Source organism: Sminthopsis crassicaudata, chromosome 2 (genome assembly GCF_048593235.1).
Source record: "Sminthopsis crassicaudata isolate SCR6 chromosome 2, ASM4859323v1, whole genome shotgun sequence".
Lineage (NCBI taxonomy): Eukaryota > Metazoa > Chordata > Mammalia > Dasyuromorphia > Dasyuridae > Sminthopsis > Sminthopsis crassicaudata.
In genome coordinates this window covers 225,081,787-225,105,209 of record NC_133618.1, presented here as the reverse complement: position 1 = coordinate 225,105,209, position 23,423 = coordinate 225,081,787, and the positions used below count along the sequence as shown (strand labels likewise).

The following is a 23,423-nucleotide window of genomic DNA, read 5'->3' as shown; positions in this document are numbered from 1 at the left end:
TACATGTGGGTCCTTTTCTCAGGATAATCCTTAAAATTAAATGGTCACCTACTTGATATAATAATTGTTGTCTGGAGGAATGTTTCTCACCACAGTTTCAAAATATATTCACTGTTTCAAAATATATTTCTGATTGTTAGTCCTGTAAATGATATGGCTATTTTGTAGCTAGAAGAATTGGTTGGGCGACTCTTGGTGTTGCCACTTATTATGACATAATTTGAAAATTGGAAAGAACCTCAGTGACTTTTTAATCCATTCATAGAAGAACCAAAAAACTTCAATGACTATCTACCTCAGTGCATACTGAAAAAGAATCTTCACTTGTTGTGGCTTTACTACCACTGTATGAGATTAGTGGTAGTAAAGCCACACCATGAAGATCTCCAAGCAGAGGGAGCCCCTCACCTCCCAAAGCAGGGCACTTCAATTTGGTATAGCTCTTATTGTTAGGGAAAGAGTGTGTGTGTGTTAATTAAACTAAAATTGGCCTTCTTTGTCACATATTGCTCATAGTTCTTCCCTTAGAGCTCAAAAAGCCTATGAGTCTATTTCCTCTCTTTCCTATATCACATCTTTTTAAGTACTTGAAGATAGCTCTTATATTCCTCTCCCTACCTGCCCTCCTCCAGATAGGGGCAAAAATCCTTCCACAGATTCTCAAGAGACATGCTAGGTGACACAGTGAATAGAGTGCTTTACCTGAAATCAGGAAGATCTGAGTTCAAAACCCAATGGAGACACTTGCAAGTTGTGTGACTGGGCAGTCTACCTAACCTTGGTTTGCCTTTTTCTTTCCAGTAAAATGGGGAAAATAATAGCACCTATCTTCTATGATTGTGGTGAGGATCAAATAAGCTAATATTTGGAAAGAACTTTGGAAACCTTAAAATACTATATAGCAGCACGAATTCCAGTCCTTTTACTGTGACTCTCTTTCTTTGTACATTCTTCAGCTTATCCATGTCCTTTTATACAATTTGAAGGGAAGGGAACAAGCATCTATTGAGCTCCTATTATATGTCAGGCATTATCTTAAGAACTCTTCCAAAGTTATATGAGTATATAAAGTGTGTCATAAAGAACACTGGATCTGGATTTAGAGAATAGTATCTGCTTGACATTTAGTAAGCATTAAAATATTTGTTGATTGGTTTTACATTATTCTGTGAGAGAGAAGACTATGCCCTTTCTCTAGTCCTCATGAACTCTCAAAGCTCTTCAATCCAGAAATTAAATATGAGAGGTAAGATAACTACAGCCATGTCTTCTGGAGAAGAAATCTAATAAGGCAACAACCTGAATAATAAACAGCAAAGAAAAGAAATTTGTAATCTCAGAACCTCTCCATCAGCCCCTATGCTCTGGGAAAAAGTAGAATTCCTCCCTGACCTTATGCTTTGGTATTTCCCACATCCTTCAGTTCTAAAGCTGTTGTTCTTTCCAATGTCCCATGTGATCTGAAGTGTTTCAAGCAGTCTTTTCTTGGCCCTTGATGCAATTTGTTTGGATTGGGCTTCCTCCTTTGGTAGTGGTGGAATGGGAAGTAGATATGATGCACCTTCATGCCGTAGTGTAGAGAGCAAAACAAGTAAAGTTTGGAAGTTAGAATTCAAATCTTTCTTCATACACTTAATTAGTTGTGTGATCCTGGACAAGCCACTTTGCTCACCCTCAATTTTCTCATGATTAAAATGAAGATAATAATAGCGTGTATTTTATAGAATTATTAGGAGAATCAAGTGAGCTAATATATACAAAGTATTTTACAAAGTTTAAAGTATTATGTATATATATATACATATATGTATATTTTATATATGTGTATATATAAGTTGTCATTATTATTAGTTATTATTATAGAAATTCCTGGAATAACTCATGTTGCTAATAGCATTAGCACATCCCCTGTGTTTGTCCTTATTTAACTTGTATGTGATTGGTGTATTCAGGAGTATCTGCGTTCTGCATTTGCTAAGAGTCCTGTCTTTGTAAAAGACTTTAAAGTCCCTTCGTTCACTTCATAGTAGTATCAACCCCATAGATCTTAGATATTTAGGTGACCCTAAGTCAATTTTCTTTGTATGTGATTTCATTTCCCAGAATGAGAACAAGATAATAATCTGAGAAGCAATAGGACAATAGTATGTATCTCTTTAAGTTTTTTTATGTGAGTATTCCATTGATGGTTTTATATTATTAACATTCCTTTATTTAGATGAGATGTTGATGTAGTTGTGTTTCTGTTCCACAGCATATAGTACAATACATTAATGCAACTATGTTTTCTTTAATTTTTTTAATGAATGACTTGGATGAAGTGATAAGTAGCCTGCCTATTAAATTTTTTGATCTAGAAGAGATAGCTAACATGATAGATGACAGAATAAGATCAAGGACTACAAAGAAGATATATAACAGCTACATTCTCAAGGAACTTCTGATTTCAATTGGGGAAATTAAAATTAACCAACACTTTGTATTTTTATATCACTGTGCTTACAAATGAGGAAAAATATAAAAATGTAACAAGGAAACATTTTTTCCTACCATATAGCAGAAGAAAATGTTATAAAGACAATGCATAAAAGTACTAACTTTCCCTCCACCAAGATATATGCTTGTATTAATTTTCCCCTCACTAAGATATATTCTTGGACTTGTTTTAGATTCAACTAATAGGAATTGTAACTTGGAATCAAGGTTGCAAGAAGAAATATCAATAGTTTCAGATATCCAGATATCATTCTGATGGCAGAAAATGGAGAGAAATTAAAAGCCTCTTGATGAGAGTAAAAAAGGAGAATGTAAAAGCTAGCTTGAAGCTTTATATGAAAAATCAACAACGAATTTCTTGGCAAACGGGTCCCTTCATCTCCTGGCAAATAGAAGAAGAAAAAATGGAATCAGTCAGATGTTATATTCTTGAGCTCAGAGGTCACTTCACATGGTAACTACAGTCATGAAATCAAAAAGTTCTTGCTTCTTGAGATGAAAGCTGTTGCTGATCTGAACAGCGTAGATTTCACTTTGTCAACAAAGGTCTATAATTAAAGCTATGGTTTTTCCAGCAGCAATGTATGACTATGAAAGCTGAACTACAAGGAAAGTTGAGTGCTACAGAGTTGATGCTTAAGAATTGTGGGGCTACATATATAAAAATGTTTATAGCAGCCCTTTTTGTAGTGGCAAGAAACTGGAAATTGAGTGGATATCCGTCAGTTGAAGAATGGCTGAATAATGTTCTGGATTATTCTTATTCTGTAAGAAACGACCAATAGAATAATTTCACAGAGGCCTGAAAAGATTTACATGAACTAATGCTAAGTGAAGTGAGTAGAACCAGGAGATCATTGTACATGGCAACAACGAGAATATGTGTTGATCAGCTGTGATGGGCTTGGCTTTTTCAACAATGAAGTGATACACTGGTGATGAAAAGTGCCATCCATATTCAGAAAGAGAACTATGGAGACTGAATGTAGGTCAAAGCATAGTATTTTCACCTCTTTTTTTGATGGTGGTGTTTGTTTCTTTTTTCCATTCTTATGTTTTGTTTTGTCTTTTCATTTTGATCTTTTTTTTTTTCACTACATGACTAATATGGAAATATGTTTAGAAAAACTGTACATACTTAAACCTATATCAAATTGCTTGCTGTGTAGAGGAAAGAAAATGGAAAAAAATTGGAACACAAGGATTTTCAAGGGTGAATATTGAAAACTTTTTGTATGTATTCAGAAAAATAGAATACTATTAAAAATATTTGTTGGACTGGAGAAGACTTTTGAGAGTCCCTTAGACAGCAAGGAGGTCAAATTACTCAATACTTTAAGAAATTAATTCAGATTATTCACTGGAAGATCAAATACTGAAGCTGAAGCTTAAATACTTTGGTTATATAATTGGAAAATGGAGCTTAATGGAAAAGACCCCAATATTGGAAAAGATTGAAGGCAAAAAGAGAACAGCAGAGGATGAAGTGGATAGATAGTGTCCTTTTTATTCTTCTGGCTTTGATGACAATATAGAAGGAGACATTATAGTTCCAGTGATATGATTTCCACAAATAAACTAGGAAAACTTTGATAATTCTTCCTGAATTAGATAATCACTTCTCTCCTTCCTCTCTTGAAACAATGCTATATCCTATCAACAAGATTTTGGTCTTTTTCTTAGAGTATAATTTTTGGGATCAACTAAAGAAATGGCATTTAACTAAATCATTATAATAGCTTTATTTATTTAAAAGGGCCAGAATTTTTTTCTATAGGGTTTTGGTTCTATGTGTTCTAGGTTCATAGGACAGAGAAAGGTCAACTGTAATTTCATTGACATAGGGAAATTTCCCAGGAGAAAGATTTTCATATATTACAGAAAGTACATATATTGCTTTCTGTACAACTTAACATCCTAGAAAGTTTTCTAAACCTCTTAAAGTCTTAGAGCAAGTCATAAAGATCTTCCTTCTCTTTAAAGTCAACTCTCTATCCATTGAACAATACTGTTTTTCTTATAGGTTTCTTATAGGTGTTTCAATCTAACTTTGCTGCCTATATACACTTCATAGGCAGATTTCTGCATGAATAAAACAATGAAGTGGGCTGTGCTTCTAGCAACAATAAGTTGTGTATGGTTTTTAATATTCATATATATAATAGAAATTAGACTAACACATTTGGAAAATTCAAATAGCTTAGCAAGCAAAATTATTGCAAGAATTATGAAGTTTAAATTATGAAGTCACTTGACTATTAGCACCTATATTTGACTTTGTGATTGATGTTAGTTGATAATGATTATCTTAGGAACAGACTCTATACAAGCTGTTATTGGGAACTAACATGGCCTTAAGAGTAAACAGACAACATTAATAGTTGTCAGGCAGTAAGAAGTTTCCTCCTCCCCAAAGATGTCTCTGTGATTCTAATACTACAGTATCTGAAATGCTGTTTTATATATTCACTCCTTGGATCCTATTTCTTAAGATTCATAACTGAAACTAAATACATCAGTGTACTTTACAGTTCACTATGATTAATTTGGTCTGCTTTCTCATTAGCCAAAGGGTTTGATCATTCCCTTGACTTTTTGAAAACGAAAGAGGAAAAGGGATTGGAAAGATGCCCTGCTTCCTCTTGCTGTATTATAATTGGGCTTTGGGATTATCCTAGTGAGGTAGGATTGACTTTTGTTGAGGAAGTGATGAAAACATCCCAGGTCACCTTGACCAGACCTTGAGCAAGTTCTCTAGCTTCTCCAGCCTTCTTTTCCCTATCTGTATACTTCTGGGGTTGGACTACATAGCTTCTCAGGTTCCTTTCAATGCTAGATCTTGGATTTTATAATCTGATGCAGACTGGTTTAATATAAATTTTCACATCTAAAAAGAGAATCATTCAATTCAATAATATATGAGATAGAGCTTCCAGGTTGTTTTAGATCTAATATATATATATTTTAGGTAATGGCTAATCCTTGATAGAGTAACCTGAGCCTTTTTCTGATCAATCCATCATGAAACTGGAGATACAAATACAAAAAAAAAAAAAAAAAAAAAAACACAAAACAAAACAATACAAACAGTCCTTGTCTTCAAGGAGCTTATAGAAAATACATATATAATATATATAAAGACAGCCTGGTGATTGGAAGGAGGGATGGTCACAATGTGACTAAGATAAGAGGTAGCTCTTGAGTAGAGTTTTGAAGGAAGTTTAAGATTCTAGAAAAATGAAGAAGAGAAGAGAGTACACACTTCAACTATGGAAGCAGCAAAGGCAGAAAGCTATATACCTTATATGTCTTCTGAAAGTCATTTAAGTGTGAATTTTTAACTTTGGCAAGAATAGTGGGAGGTTATACCTAAAAAGGTGTATTTCACAGGTACTTTGAAAAAAGGAATTTAAATTTATTAAGTATATTAATGCATTATGTGAAAAATATACATGAATTATATTGGAGGAATTTTAACACAAATATCAGCATATAAATCATTATGAACTCACAAATATTATTAGCTCAATCAGATGATTACTTTTTATAAAAACATAAATCTTTCTTTTAATTTAAAATTTTCCCCTTCCTCCTCTTCCCTTCATGCTCCTCCTGACGAAATTAGAAAAATATAAAACATCTTATAACAAATATGCATACTTAAACAAAACAAACCCCCATAACAACTCAGTCTGAAAATGTATGTCTTTTTCTGCATATTGAGTCCCTTATCTCTGTCATGAGATAGATCAGATGACTTCGTCAAGCCACAAGAAACATAAAATGTTGAGGCCCATCATTTCGTATAGTACAATATATTTTCATAGTACAATTCATTTAACCATGATAGGCATCTACATTTTCCCCTCAATTCTTAGCTATCACAAAAAATTCTGCTAGAAATATTTTGGTGTATATGGAGACTTTCTTCTTATCAGTGATGGGTAGAAGCCCACTGATGGAGTCTCAGTTCAGAGAGCATGATTTTATTTACTTATTTTCAAATACCTTTTCAGAGTCATTGTCCAAAAATTTTAAATGTTCTCTTGCACTTTCTATTTTTAGATATTCACCTGAAAAATAAAACACTTGCCAGTACGCTAAGAATAGTCAGCTATATGAAGTTTGCTCCTTTCCAAAGAAGAAAATTCTAGCCCTTAAAAAAGTCTTCCCTAGCAGAAGATGGGGATTTTTCTTTTCTTTTTTTTTTTTTTAAATGATTAATGTTTCCAATAAAGGCCTCTTTTCTAAAATTGACTCAAATTTATAAGAATGTAAGCCATTGCCCAGTTGATAAGTGGTCAAAAGATATGAACAGAGAATTTTCAGGTGAAGAAATTAAAACTATTTCTATCATATTAAAAAATGCTCTAAATCACTCTTGATTAGAGAAATGCAAAATAAGACATCTCTGAGGTGCCATTTCATACTCTCAGATTGGTTAAGAGAACAGGAAAAATAATAATGATAAATGTGGGAGGGGATGTGGGAAAACTGGGACACTACCATATTTTTGGTGGAATTGTGAAATAATCCAGCCCTTTTGGAGAGCATTTTGAAACTATTCCCAAAGGGCTATCAAACTGTGCATATCCAGCAGTATCTATATGCGGCTTGTATCCCAAAGAGATCATAAAAAAGGGAAAAGGACCCACATGTGCAAAAATCTTTGTAGAGCTCTCTTTGGGGTATCAGGAACAGGAAATTGAATGGATGTCCATCAGTTGGGGTATGGCTGAATAAGTTATGGTATATGAATGTAATTGATTATTACTGTTCTTTGAGAAATGATAAACAGGCTGATTTCAGAAAAGTCTGGAAGGACACATATATGAGCTGATTCTAAGTGAAGTGAGTAGAACTAAGACAACATTGTACACAGCAACAAGAAGATTCTATGATAATCATCTCTGATGGGCCTTGTTCTTTGCAACAATGAGGTGATTCAAGGAAATTCCAATAGATTTGGAATGGAAAGTGCCACCCATATCCAGAGAGAGAACTATGGAGATTGAATGTGGATTAGATCATAGTATTTTCACCTTTTTTGTGATTTGTTTGCTTTTTTCTTTCTCTTGGTCCCCCCCCATCTTTTTTTTTGTGTGTGTGTATACAGCATGTCAAATATATAATTATGTTTTGAAGAATTGCACATATTTATGCTTGCTATCTAGGGAGAGAGTGGGGAATAGACAGAGGGAGAAAAATTTGGAATACAAGGTTTTGTAAAGGTGAATATTGAAAACTATCTTTGCATGTATTGGGGGGAAATGATATTAAAAATAACATACATATATACATACATAAATAAGTACATGCATAAATTGACACATCTTCCCTTCAATCTGAGTTTCCAGTATTCCCAATATTATTAGGTGGCCATTTCTTCTTGGGCATATTATTGTTTCAGTAGAACCAATGACCACTCCAGAAAGTTGTTGCTTAGTCATCTCCATTGTGTCCCAGTCTCCGGTGACCCCATTTGGGATTTTCTTGGCAACGTGGAAAAGTGGTTTGCCATTTCCTTCTCCATCTCATTTTGCAGATGAGGAACTGAGGCAAACAGGATTAAGTAATTTTTCCAAGGTGTCTGAAGCCAGATTTGAACTCATTAAAGATAAATTTCCCTGATTCTTAGTCCAATGCTCTATCTACTCACTATACCACCTAGCTGATGCTATTTTAGTTTTTTACTTTGTAGGTTCAGTCACTCAATTTAGAAAATCATTAATAAATTCACTCAGGAGCAGTTGAACTCAGAGATTATCAGTCTTCAGTAGATTTCATTAATGCTAACCAAACTTAAGACTGGCTTGTAAACTAAAACTTTAATGAGTCTAATCAGTGTATTAGTTTACATTGAGAAACATAACTTCCCTAGTGACCTGGAATACTTTTGTTAGCTGGTTGGTGCACTCTTTCTCAGTAGGGAAACTAATATGGGAAACCGTATGATAGAAATCCTAAATTAAAAATTGAGGTCTATATAGTTGTTTGGATCACATAGGTGTTAAATGTTAAGTAAAAAAATTCAGAATTTGAACCTAGGTCCTCTATAAATTTGGTATTCATTGTGGTTCTGTAGGCTGCCTTTCTGATAACTAATAGATTCTACCTAAATTTATATTTCTTTTCTCAATCTAAAGATCTGTTTTGCTAATATCTGCTATCTGCTTAGATATTATTAGATTGTCATGTGGATTTTTTCTTACTTCAGGAGTAGTAATAAATTGTGCTTTTGTTAGTTATCTGTTTCCTAAGATTAAAGGTTAGTTTTTCAACTCTTCATTTGGAGTATGAAAAACTTTACTCTGAGTTATCAAAACATTGGTTTGGAATCTCTGATCAATTCTTACTCTAGTACTTGAATCTAGCTTTTTGAATGCTATGACAATAGAACAAAAGGTCAGGTAAATACAACTAAGCCTGGTGAAAGTATGCCTGTCTCTTTGTGAATCTGCTGAGGACCAGTCAAGCCAAGTCAGAGGCTTATCAGCTTGGATTTATATAGTGATCAGTTAAGGCTTCTGAAGGCTCTTTATGAAGCATTGCTTCTATCTCTTGGCAGAAATGTGACAAAATAAAGGTGCAGACAGGGCAGGTAGGTGGCACAGTGGATAGAACACCAGCCCAGAAGTCAGGAGCACCTGAGTTCAAATTTGACCTCAGATACTTAACACTTCCTAGCTGTGTGATCCTGGGCAAGTCACTTAACCCTAATTGCCTTAGCATAAAAAGAAAAAAAGAATAAAGATACAGAGTGTGAGACTTAAGGTTACAGACATAGAGAGTGTTTTGATTTGTTTTGCTTAACTAGACATTAGAAGAGAAGGTTTCTAGGCAGGATTCCCAAGAGGCTGGTCAATAATTATAGTTACATACAAACAAAAAAGAGAATCAACAAAATATTTTTAAAATATGCAAAAAAACAAAAGTTTTGAAAAGCACACAGAACAGCTAAGCACTTTTGTTATTATTGTTCAATTTAATAAGTATTTTAAAAGGCTATATGTAACAAAAGTTTACAATTTTATATATACTTCTCTTTTGGGGAGTCAAAGAAAGGCATTAGGACAGCTAATATAATTTACACTGCAATTATGTTTCTGCTTTGTGCCATTTTGCAAAAGGAAAAAAGTCCTTTAAAATCCAGCTCCATAAATTTCTTCACTTTGGTCCAATTTTATCTGATACAATTTCAAATGGTTTAGACTCTATAGTTTTGAAAATCCAGACCTGTAAATTTTGAGAAGTCCTCTTCCCCAAATTCTCATCCTTAGTGGTTGCAATAATCATATGTAATGTTGGCTTGTTGCTTTTATCATTTTACTTATGGGAAGAAAAATATATAGTTAAGAGTCCCAGAAACTAAAAAACATTATGAATGGGACTGATTGGATGAAGTTTTTTCAAGAAATCCAAGACTAAGCCTAAGTCACATGATCTTTATTCCCAGAGCTGGAAGGTCAGACCCTCAGTCAGTGAAGTTACTAGAAGTGATGTAACCCACAAGAAGCAGACACTAGCCAATGAAAAAGCTTGGGTCATTTCCTATTTAACTGGGTGTTCAAAGTCCAGCTGGTTGGGTGGAGCATATGGTGGGAGTTGGGATGCCTTTAGGGTGTGTTGGGCCTCTTCCTGTATGAGCTAAAGAAATCCTTTTTCTTTTTACCTGAAGGTGTCTCTGATTAGTTAGTTTGGGAAAGGAGAGTCTAGCACCTGTCCCACACAATTATTTTACAGATTTATCTTTTTATAGTTCATTTAACTTATTTAAAAGTTCTGAAGTAAAATCAACACCAATACAGTGAGAATTTATCTACCAAACAGAATAAAACTTGTTAAAGTAGTTAGCAAAATCTTGGAAATCACTATTTTTGCATTTGAACTAAAAAAGTTTTCTCTTTTCAGAATACCAGATGAAGAATACTTAATATGTAAACTAGGATCATTTCAGTTGCTTAGGAATGCTGTATAATGGCTTTTCTATTCTTTGCCTTAAGAAGAAAGAATTTATTTGAAAAAGAAACAAAGTAAATATGACTTTTTAAAAGTATACTCTGATAGTAGTATAGTAAATATGCACTGTCTTCAGGTCTTTTTAATGTATATTTAATTCAGTTTATTTTTTATAGTCTATAAAACTACAATGAATATGTACAAGTTTTGCGAATTACATTCATGGCCTGTAGTCTCAACTATTAATAAATAATGTAGTCATCTTGAGAAACTATATAAAAATCATTGTCAGTCAATTAGGAATAAATGAATGATAAAATATTAAATGCTTACTATATGTCAGAGATTGTGTTTTATGTTGGGAATACATATGGAAATCAAGAGCATTCTTCCTCTAAAGGAGCTTACTTTATATTTGTGTAAGATAATCACATTAATAAGGGTTTCTATCACAGGTTGGGTGGCAGGAACTCATTTTTCTTAGAATGCTTTGGCAGCTCTAAAGCATTTTCTGGGGATCTAAAGGGCACAGTGGCAGATAGTAAATGCAGTAGTTCTCCATTTTACCACAAAGGCTTAATTAATAAATCTCTGTTCGTCCATATAGGAACATGATTCTATGGATACAAGTACCCAGCCCAAAAGCAAATAAGTCCATTTTTGCCTTAGTTTTGAAAATCTATTTCCAAATTTGATTTTGAAACTCAAGTTCTAGTGATTTCAGGAATAATGCTTTTGAGTAACTCCTTTCTCTAACGTTACTGGTGATCTTTTAATTACCAAATCTAATAGTCTTTTCTCAATCCTCATCCTTTTTTAGCCTTTGACACTATTGATTACTCTCTTTTCCTTTATATTCTTCTCTCTATGACATTGCTCTCTTCTGGCTCTCTTCTTGCCAATCTGACCACTCCATCTCAATCTCCTTTTCTAAATTTCATTTAAGTCAGACCTGCTAACCATGGGTATCCTCCAGGAAGCTCTCTTTTTTTCTCCCTGTATTCTATTTCCCTTAATGATCTCATTGCCTCCCATTGATTCATTTATCATCCTTCTCTGTGCTCACATTCTCAAATCTACTTAATCCCTCCATAAACATCCCCCCTGAACTCCAGTCTCTCATCTTTAACTATGTGTTGGACATTTCAAACTGGATATCTCAGAGACATCTTAAACTCATCATTTTCAATACTGAATTTTTAATCTTTCTTCTCAAACCCTTGATGTTGTTGAGAATATCAGCATCATTCTAGTCACCCATCCTTGTAGGTTTATCCTTGGCACTTCTTTCATGCCCATATCCAATTAATTGTTAAATTCTCTTGATTCTACCTTTGTAACATCTTTCCTGTGCTAACCATTCTTACGTCTGACACCTTTACCACTTCAGGGTAGGCCCTCATTGTCTAAAATTTGGATTGTTGCAAAAGTCTTCTAGTCTCCCTGCCTCAAGTCTCTCCCTCCTCAGTCCATCATCTTCTTTGCTGTAAAAGTGATCTTCCTGTTTGGGACAAAAAGACCTACCCAATTTGACTATTACAGAGATCACTCATTGAAAGCAGAATTATTTATTAGAATCTCGAGAAGCGGACCCTCTCCTTGTCTGCGAGCCAAATTTCACAGCAAGATAGGACAAGAGCCTTGAAAATGCTTACAGCTTTTATACATTTCATACAAAGAACCTTCAAAATCCCGCCCTCTGTATGTTGTGATTGGTCACATAAGTCTACTGTACCCCTAGTTGGTCAGTGGAATGTAGTAGACAAGGTGATATACAGCTTCTTTGGCCACGTTGGACAATGGAATGTAGTCCAGACCTTATCTAAAATAACATGACTCGGAGAAGCCAAAACTGAGGCCTATAGACTTGATCTACTTTAGCTAACAGTTTCTGATCAATATGTGCTGTAAGTTCGTCACCTTTTCCCACACATTCCTAAAGCACATATCTGACCTCATCACCCTTCCCTCTCTCCCACTCAGAAAATTCCAGTGACTCTCACCTCCATGATCAAATATAAAAATTTCTTTTTGGCTTTTGAATCCTTCCATAACTTGGTCCCTACCTCTAATTTTCTTATATCTTTTCACCACTCTTCTCTCTCTGTGACTCATCATCCTATCAAGTTACTCTCTGATCCAGAGAAAGTAGCTTTCTGGCTATTCACCCATCTAGACATTCTAGTAAATATCAGAAATGGAATTTAAACCTAGGTATCTTATAGATTCCAAATAATTCAGTCCAGGTATGAAAGGAATACTAGTATAATATAACTAATGAGATGTTTTCTGCTTAAAAATCTCTAATGAGAATGAGCCTTTCAAGATAGTCTGTTTCACTTTTGGATGATATATTAGGAAGTTTTTCCTGATCCCTAGTTTAAGTTTATTGTCACTTTCAGTTTTTACCATTGCTTCTTGTTCTGTTGCCTAAAATACTTAAACATAGTTATCATAACTTCATTAAATATTTTCCTATCCAGGCTAAATATTCTCAGTTTTATCAACTGATCCTCATATGATATGGATTCAAGATTCTTCATCCAGGTTGCCCTCCTATGGATACTCTTCATCCTTATTAGTGTCCTTCTTAAACTGTTAGGCCAAGAATTAAGACCAGTCCTTCAGATTAAGTCTGACCAGGGAAGAGTACAGTGAAACCACCATCTCTCTCCCTGGAAGCTGTGCTCTTCTTAATGCCACGCAGAATTACATTGGATATTTTTTTTTGTCTACCACATCACACAAAACCCTTTCACATTGCCTTTAATACAGCCATTGTTTAACTGTTTCTCAAATCTTATACAGGTGAATTTTACTTTTTTTGTATTTAATTGCTTTTTAATCTTATCTTTTTATCTTATCTATATTGAATTTAATCCTATCAGGTTCAAGTTTAGTGCTATAAGCTGTCAAGATCTTTTTTTTTTTTTTTTGTAGCTTTGTATCATCTGCCAATTTGATAAGTATACAACCTATACCTTTATCTTAGTTGTTGTCTTTTTAAAATTTAAACAAACAGGTTTGTTTTACTCCACTGGAGACCTCCTTCCATGATAACATTGAATCATTAATAACTACTTGTTGTATATGTCTATTCAACTGGTCTTGAATCCACTATTCTGTAATCTACCTGTTTCCTTCTTCTCCAGAAGCTAGATACTTCTTTTAAAATATTGCTAAAATCTAGGTAAATTACACCCATTTCATTTCCTTCCTCTATTAGTTATTAAGCTATTATTGTGGGTGATTATTAGACCAATACTACAAAATGTGAGGATCAAATGAAATAATATTTAGCTTAAAAAAAAGACAGCACAATGACTGGTACATAGTGGTCCTGTATAAATGCTTATTCTCTTCTCTTTCCTTCAATAGTAGTAAACATGTCAAAAAAGGAAAAAGACTTTTATCTGAAAGCAATAAGTGACTTGCTCAGTCTTATACAGCTAGTAAGTGTTAAGTCTGAGGTTGGATTTGAACTTCAGTCTTTCTAACTCCAGGACTGGGTGTTCTATCCACTGGGCCATTTTTTAGCTGCAGCAGGGAAAAGGACTTTAAATGCCAAACTGAGGAGTTTGTATTTTATTGGCAATAGGGAGCTCCTGATGGTTCTTGAGACATAGTTGTATAATCAGTCTTCTGTTTTAGCAGTAACATTGTCTGAGTCTGTTTTATTTAATTATAACATTAACAATTATAACATAAGCCTTGTTTTTGTGGTTATCTGTTTATATATTAAAAATATTAAAAGAAACAATTGTATTAGCCATGGAAACTGAAGAGGGAGGCATTCAATTTGAGAAGTATTATAAAGGAATGTCATTATCTATCAAAAGGAAAGGAAATGCTTATTAACAAGTTAATGGATAAATTATTTTTAGGAAAAATTAGGTAAATTTAAGAGAATGTAATGTCAGAATTTAGTAAAGTTGAGTTTTGGAAAGGAGAAAGGTTAGTTATACAATAAAATAATTAAAAGGGATTTTAGAGATAATTTAGTCAATCTTCTGCCTCCTTCAAATTTAATAGATGATAAGGAAACTGAGGTTCATGGAAGCTAATTGACTGTTCCACTGTCAAACAAAAAAGAAAGAGCAGAGCAAACACTTGAGCACAATCTCTTGACTCCTGCCTCATTAAATCATGCTATAGTCACTATATAACTAAGTGCAACATAGTTGAAGACTTAATAAAATCAATGGATTTGGCCACCACATTTGGAAACTTTAGAAGGATTGCTTTGAGTACTGTATGAAAGGAAAAAACTAAGATTACAAGGTTATGGGGAAAATTGGTGAGAAATTCAACTTTGTTAGAAGAAGTAGCAAGGTATGAGTTAAAGTTGATTATTTTGCCTTTTTTTTTTAAAATGCAAGAACTTCAGTAAGTAACAGGTAGAGAGGTTAAGGAGACAATAAAGAAGCCAAGATTCAAGAGAGTCCCTTACAAGATAAAAATCCATACATATCACCTGGCCTTTGAGAATCACTATAATAAGGATTCATTTCACAACCTTAATGTTTTACTATTTTAATTCAAATTCTTATTATAATTTATATTCCAGTCCAAAGCTACTTCGTATTGTAGTTAGTAAACATTTATTGAGTATCTATTCTGTGCCAGGTATTATATTAAATTCTGGGCATATCAAAAAAAGGCAAAAGACAGTCCCTGTCTTCATTCCTTGTCTATTGGAGAGAACAACAACTAGGTAAAAACAAGTTGGGTACCAGATAAATTGGAAATAACCAATGGAGGGAAAACAATAGAAGTAAAAAGATAAAGAAAGTCTTTGTATAAAGGGTAGGAATTAGGGTAGGATTTGAAAGAAGTCTGAGAAGACTGGAGACAGAGCTAAGGACAGTGACTATTCTAGATATGAACAGCTAGGGAAAATGCCTGGAATTATGCTTAACTTTGTATTCCTTCTCTCCAATAAATGCAGATATCCTTGAGTACAAGCAAAGATTGCATCATTTTTCATATTTGTATCTCTAGTGCATGGCACAGAGTAGCCACTTCACAAATATATATTGAATTAAAAGTGTTAAGAAAACAATTTGAGTATGTAAAACCCAGATTTTTTTTATAGGGAGGGAAAAGAAAGGATAAAGAACATGAGTAAATGCTTATTGAATTGAATGAATAAAGGGTTAATTTTAGAAAGGGAAGAGGGCCTCTCTTATGTACTGGAGAGAAGTATGAAAAGATAGTAGCTCAAACAAGATTATGTTTAGATGGAAAGAAAGAAGTTTGTGTCAAATGGCCTTATCTAGGTAAAGTATGCTGTAAGATTATCAGCAATTAGATCTTATAAGAGCAACTATCAAATGCTATTCTATTTCTTTTTATTTAAGGATGCAAATGAAGATCCTGGGGAAGATGTGGCTCTTCTCTCAGTCAGTTTTGAGGATACAGAAGCTACTCAAGTGTTCCCAAAATTATACTTGTCACCACGCATTGAACAGTAAGTACCACTGCATTTGGTTGTTAACACCTTCTTATTGTTGTCCTGAAGGTAGCATTATTGAGATCTTCTTTACTTGTATTGATTTCAATGAACTATTTAAATTATCCTTTCTCTATAATTGATGCTTATTTGCTTGAAAATGAAAGGTATTGGGAGTTGGAGTAGAGAGAGTTCAAAACTGCAGTAATAGTTTGGATATTATAGTTGGATAATTTGAGACCAAGAATAATGCCTTTAGTTGCATAATTTGAAAGACATAGTGCCTTTATAGAAAAGGAGTGATGTAATGCAGAAATTAATGTGGTAGGTTAACATTGTAAGAAATAAACATCTTACCAAGGATTCCACTGACTCACTAATAAATCCAGGAAAGATTTTATGTTCTCACAAAAGCTGGTGTCTAAGCTATAAGGCACACTTTTGAAGGGCAAAAGCACTGTCTTGAAATGCAAGTCTCTCCCTATTTCCCCTATTGACTGAGTACTACAGAGGTTGCTATTTGAAGCTTCTAATTCATCCCTAATTATATTTCCCCTTGGCATTCACTTTATTTCAATGTGTATACACCCCTTCTGGATCTACAAATAGATGGCTTTTTAAAAAAATAATTTTTATTTACCAGATATATGCATGGGCAATTTTATAATTGACAAACTTTTTGTTCTAAATTTTCCCCTCCTTCCTCCCCCCCATAGCAGGTTGACCAATACATGTTAAATATGTTAAAGTATAAATTAAATACAATATATGTATACATGTCCAAACAGTTGTTTTGCTGTACAAATAGAATCTGACTTTGAAATAGTGTACAATTAGCCTGTGAAGGAAATCCAAAATGCAGGCAGACAAAAATAGAGGGATTGGGAATTCTATGTAGTGGTTCATAGTCATCTCCCAGAGTTCTTTCTCTGGGTATAACTGGTTCTGTTCATTACTGCTCTATTGGAACTGATTTGGTTTATCTCATTGTTAAAAATGGCCACATCCTAGATGGCTTTTTTCTATAAGTTTCATTTTTTTGTTCCACATCAGCATAACCTTTGGGTCTCATTTCTTAGGTTTCATTTTGATTTCTCTAAAAAATTTTTTTAGTGTTAACTGTGGAGTTTAAACCTTCACCAAATTCTCATTCATTATGCTGGACAGCTAGGTGGCACAGTAGATAGAGAAAGATTTGTCTTCCTGAGTTCAAATCCAACCTAGACATAGTTGTGGACCCTGGACAAGTTACTTAACCTTATTTGCCTCAGTTTTTCATCATCTATAAAATGCAATGGAGAAAGAAATGGCAAAGCACTATAGTTTTTTTGCCAATGGAATCATGAAAAGTGGTACAGACCTGAAAAATGGCTGAACAACATCATGCTGCTTTTCTACATAATAAATCAATATTAGAGGACTTTAAACTGATTCAACATATCTTGGTATAGCAGAAAAAACACTGAACCATAAGTTATGGAATCACAAAATAGTAGTTGAAAGGGAACTTAGAGATCATGTTATCAAGTTCATACTTGATCAATAATTTCTATTACATCCTCAGTAAATGATAGTCCAGCATTTATTTGGAAACTTCTAGAGAACCTACTGCCTCTTCAGACAGTTCACTTTTGCACGAAGAACTTATTGTTAATTAGTTTTAAGCTCATTGTTGAGCTTTAAATGTGCTTTTTATCTATTGTTCATCATTCTGTCCTCTAGAGAATAAATCTGTTACTTCATCCATGTGATAGCCTTTTAGGTACTTGAATAAAGCTATCATCTGTTGTATGTTGCTGCTATAGTCATTTTTTAAATTTTGTTCAACTCTTTGGGGCCCCATTTGGGGGTTTCTAATACAGGTACTGGAATGGTTTGTCATTTCCTTCTCCATCTCATTTTACAGATGAAGAAACTGAGGCAAACAGGGTTAAATGATTTACCCAGGGTCATACAGCTAGTAAGTGTCTAAGGTCATTTTTGAACTCAGGAAGATAAGTCTTCCTGATTCCATATCTGGCACTCTATCCATTGTGCCATCTAATTGCTCTTACTTGTCCTCATACTCATTATGACCCTGATTGACTACTTGACATTCTCCATTTTATCAGTGATTTTTCTAACATATATAGCACTCAGAATTAAACACAGTCTTCCCATTTCTTTTCTTTTTTAATTTGACATCTTTGTTTTTTTCTTTTTTTATATATTTTATTATATATGTATAATATATAATTATAATTATATATTCTATATATTCTATATTATATATAACAGGGGTTCTTTTAAACTTTTTTTTAAATTTCCAAATCCTATTCTTTCTCTCTCCCTTTTCCCTTTCCTGACTTGATAAGTAATTTTGTATCAATTGTACAAGTGCAATCAAATAAACATTTTCATATTACTCATTTTATCCAAGAAGACTCAAATTAAAAAAAAAAAAGGAAAGGAAAAAAAGTAAAAAATAACATACTTCTGTTTGTATTCAGGAAATATATTAGTTCTTTCTCTGGAGGAGAATAGTATGCTTCATCATGAATGCATTGGGATTGTTTTGAATCATAATATTGCTGATAATTGCTAAGTCATTCACTCTTTATTATACAGTATTGATATTACCATATATACAACATAATTCTGGTTCCACTCACTTCACTTTGTATCAGTTCATGTAAATCCTGATTTTTCAGAAATCATCTTATATGCCAATTTCTTATCATTTGTATAATTCCATCACAATCATGTGCCACAACTTGTTTGGCTCCTCTCTCTCTCAGTTTATTGCTTCCCTTCTACACCTAGAGAAAGACTGTGGGAACTGAATGTGGTTCACAGCATGGTATTTTCACTCTTTTTGTTATTTTCTTGCACTTTATTTTGCTTTTCTTTCTTTTTTTTTTTTTTTAACTTTGATTTTCCTTATGCAGCACAACAATTATATAAATATGTATGCATATATTGGACTATGATGTTTTGCATAAATTGGACTATTTGCCATCTGGAGGAGGCTATGAAGGAAGGAAGGGAAAAATGGAACACAATTTTTTGCAAGGACTAATGTTAAGGAATTGTCTATACATATGTTTTGAAAAATAAAAAAACTTTAATTAAAAAAATAAAATAAAGATGTCATACCTCAAGCCTAATATTCCAGATATAGTCTGACCATAAAATAAAAACAGGGCATAAAATACAGCAGGATTATTACCTGCCTTATTTCTTGAAATAGTTAATATTTACAGAAATATTTGGATTTAAATATTTAAATCCCACAGGTTTTTCAGGTCTTCATAGGCAAGAGAGCAGTGACAATTGGCACAGCTCAAATGAAGTACAAGACATTTAATAAAAAAAATTTTTTTGGAAATATAATATAATCCCTCCAGCTAAAAGTAGTAGTCTTAAATTGCCCCAGGTGGACTTAGTACTTGTTAATATTCATTCAGTGTGATTTAATTCAATTGGATGGTTGTGATTAAAGTGTTTTATATACCTTTTTAGGCACTATGGAAACCTGTTTTCTATTTTCATGGTACTACTACTATTGCTGCTACTACTACTACTTTCCGATCTAGACTTTAAAAAAATTAAATTGGTGTCTCTATCTAAACAATAATAGACCCTTAATGATAAAGTAGCCTTTATGAATCTTTGTTTTAAAAAAATAAAAAAAATAAAAAAACTAAAACAATGGAAATTTTTATGCTCTTTGTTTCCCTGTCCACCCCCTTCTGTCCGCTATAAACTTATACTTTTTTTCTTTTTCTTTTTTTATTATTATAGCTTTTTATTTACAAGATATATGCATGGGTAATTTTTCAGCATTGACAATTGCAAAACCTTTTTTTCCAACTTTTCCCCTCTTTCCCCCTACCTCTTCCCCCAGAGATGGCAGGCTGACCAACAATGTTAAATATATTAAAGTATAGGTTAAATACAATATATGTATACATGTGCATACAGTTATTTTGCTGTACATAAAGAATTGGACTTTGAAATAGTGTACAATTAACCTGTGAAGAAAATCAGAAGTGCAGGTGGACAAAAATAGAGGGATTGGGAATTCTATGTAGTGGTTCATAGTCATCTCCCAGAGGTCTTTCACTGAGTGTAGCTGGTTCAATTCATTACTGGTTTATTGGAACTGATTTGGCTCATCTCATTGTTGAAGAGGGCCATGTCCATCAGAATTGATCATCATATAGTATTGTTGTTGAAGTATATAATGATCTCCTGGTCCTGCTCATTTCACTCAGCATCAGTTCATGTAAGTCTCTCCGGACCTCTCTGAAATCATCCTGTTGGTCATTTCTTACAGCACAATAATATTCCATAATATTCATATACCATAATTTATTCAGCGATTCTCCAATTGATGGGCATCCACTTAGTTTCCAGTTTCTGGCCACTACAAAGAGGACTGCCACAAACATTCTTGCACATACAGGTCCCCTTCTCTTCTTTAAAATCTCTTTGGATATAAGCCCAGTAGAAACACTGCTGGATCAAAGGGTATGCATAGATTGATAACTTTTTGAGCATAATTCCAAATTGCTCTCTAGAATGGCTGGATGTATTCGCAATTCCCCCAGCAATGTATCAGTGTCCCTGTTTTCCCACATCCCCTCTAACACTGCACATCATCTTTCCCTGTCATTCTAGCCAATCTGACAGGTGTGTAGTGGTATCTCAGAGTTGTCTTAATTTGCATTTCTCTGATTAATAATGCCTTGGAGCATCTTTTCATATGGCTAGAAATAGTTTCAATTTCTTCATCTAAGAATTGTCTGTTCATATCCTTTGACCATTTATGAATTGGAGAATGGCTTGGTTTCTTATAAATTAGAGTCAATTCTCTATATATTTTGGAAATGAGGCCTTTATCAGAACCTTTGACTGTAAAAACGTTTTCCCAGTTTATTGTTTCCCTTCTAATCTTGTCTGCACTAGTTTTGTTTGTACAAAAACTTTTCAATTTGATATAATCAAAATTTTCTGTTTTGTGATCAATAATGATCTCTAGTTCTTCTTTGGACATAAATTCCTTCCTCCACCACAGGTCTAAGAGGTAAACTATCCTATGTTCCTCTAATTTATTTATAATGTCATTTTTTATGCCTAGGTCATGAACCCATTTTGAGCTTATCTTGGTGTACGGTGTATACTTTTTTCTTTGAGACTCTCAAATTACATTTCTGATCATCATCTCTCTGTCCTAATCTTATTTCCCCACTTCATTTCTCCCATACCCATGTTATATGTACCAATCTGGGAAGGTAGAAGAAGATCTTTCTAGTTCCCTACCTTCCCATATGGAAAAGGAGAAAAATCTGCTGTCCCCAAAATATTTCCACTGACTGTGGAGACTAACTTCTCCTCAAATGGGTCATTCTCTTTAAATGGAACATCTGGCAGAAAATGTGGGCAGGAAGCTCCTGTGTGTGTTGTGATTCTTTGAGACTCTGAAATATTTTTATATTCCTGAAGCCTTCTCTTTTTGCCCAGGAAAGTAGAATAGTTCTTGATGTGCCTCTGTAGCCCATTACATATTTTAGATACAGATGAGGGTATAAAGTTCAATAGAGAAAGCCTCATCTAAGAAGAAGCTCATGTACTCAGTGCACAGGAAAACATTTATATAACATTTATAAATTATATATATTTCAGACATATATTTGTTTTCCCACTAACGAAAGTCAGTTAGTCTCATTAAAGAATGAAGACATTATTTGATTTTAAAAGAAAAAAAATTACCATTGGTGAATTCTGCAAACAGAGCTTCTCTCTCTCCCTTCCTCCCTCCCTTCCTTCCTCCCTTCCTTCCTCTCTTTCTCCCTCCCTTTCCCCTTTCCCTCCCTCTTCTCCTCTCTTCCTCCCTCCCTCCCTCCCTCCCCTTCCTCCCTTCCTCCTTCCCCTTCCTCCCTTCCTCCCTCCCTTCCTTCCTCTTTTTCTTCCTCCCTTCCTCCCTTCCCTCCCTCCTCTCCTCCCTCCTTCCCTTTCTTCCTCTCTCCCTTACTCCTCCCTTCCTCTCTCCCTTCCTCCTCCTTTCCTCCCTCCCTTCCTCCCTTCTTCGTCTCTCCCTTCCTCCCTCCCTCCCCTTCCTCCCTTCCTTCCTCTTCTTTCTCCTTCCCTTCCTCCCTTCCCCCCTTCTTTCCTCCCTCCCTCCCTCTCCCCTTCCCTCCCTTCCTCTCTCCCTTCCTCTCTCCCTCCCTTCCTCCCTCCCTCCCTCCCTTCCTCCCTCCCTCCCTCCCTCCCTCCTCCTTCCCTACCTCCCTTCCTCCCTCCCTCCCTCCCTCTGTTCCTTCCTTCCTTCCTTCCTTCCTTCCTTCCTTCCTTCCTTCCTTCCTTCCTTCCTTCCTTCCTTCCTTCCTTCCTTCCTTCCTTCCTTCCTTCCTTCCTTCCTTCCTTCCTTCCTTCCTTCCTTCCTTCCTTCCTTCCTTCCTTCCTTCCTTCCTTCCTTCCTTCCTTCCTTCCTTCCTTCCATATTAAGAAGGAAGAAAGCAATTTAATTATACACTACTTAAATTTTCCACTTAGCAGAAAAGCTTTAATTGATAGTTACATGACCAAAATTGGCACTATGTATTCCCTGTCCTGCCCTTCCTCTCAGACTGTTGGCAATTTCTGCATTGAATCCAAAGGTTAAATGATCACTAGAGACTATCCAGAATGTAGGCTTCCATTTCTTGATTGAGCTGCCTTGATAGGGAGTGGCCTGAAGAAAACCAGCTATATAATTCTGTCCTATACTGTTCCCATCTCAAGGATAAAAAGACTTATGCCCTGAAGCAATGCAGGTGGCATCTTTCATCAGGCTAATATTTGTTGTTATAAAACAGCTTTGGAAATAAGTACTAAATATCACAAATAATGATCACAAAAATGATCATTAACCAGTACTGTTTATGCCAGGAATACCTATTTCTAATATGATCAATATATTAATTCTAATTTTTTTTGCCTGTCTTCCTTTATATCATGTATGTCATCACACACATACAAGATGATTTTAACCATGGAAAACAACCAATGTGCTAATCAATAATAGTGAATACATTTTCCCTCAAAGTTTAAATTCCTTCCTTGGAAGGAAGAGGAGCTGACATTCATATGAAATTTGCTTAATGAATTTTTTTGATTTATGAAAATTATTGTAAAGCTACAAGGGAAGAGAAAATGCAAGTGTTCAAGAAAATAACATTTGAGGGAAGAAAATGAAAGGGGGAAAACTTAAAATGGATAGAAGAAACAATAGAATATTTAGACATCAGTTCTGTATTTCTAGAACAATAAGAATATAGAGAATTTGTGGAACCTTGTTTTATTCTTTTAAGAAATAGTACTTTAGTGCTTAAAAGTTTCTATTGCTATGAATCACTTTTAAATTACTTCTTGACCAATAGAGGTAAGTTTCACCAAGCCATGTATATTTTTCTCCAGATCCCAACTGCTTATATTTTTTACAATAATTGGTCATATTCTAGGTTTACTCTTTAGCCACAAAGTGAGCTTTTTC

General features: G+C 34.3%; 1 protein-coding gene across 3 annotated transcripts in view; it reads left to right on the top strand.

Moving 5' to 3' along the window:
- BABAM2 (BRISC and BRCA1 A complex member 2) overlaps positions 1-23,423 on the top strand; it is a 514,351-nt gene that overhangs the window by 243,623 nt on the left and 247,305 nt on the right. For all 3 annotated transcript variants that reach the window (XR_012486190.1, XM_074288294.1, XM_074288295.1), the window contains one exon: positions 15,816-15,925. Coding sequence is in view for 2 of the 3 variants with exons in the window: in XM_074288294.1 (XP_074144395.1) it covers positions 15,816-15,925 (110 nt within the window). In the remaining variant the exon portion in view is untranslated. The remainder of the gene's footprint in view (positions 1-15,815; positions 15,926-23,423) is intronic.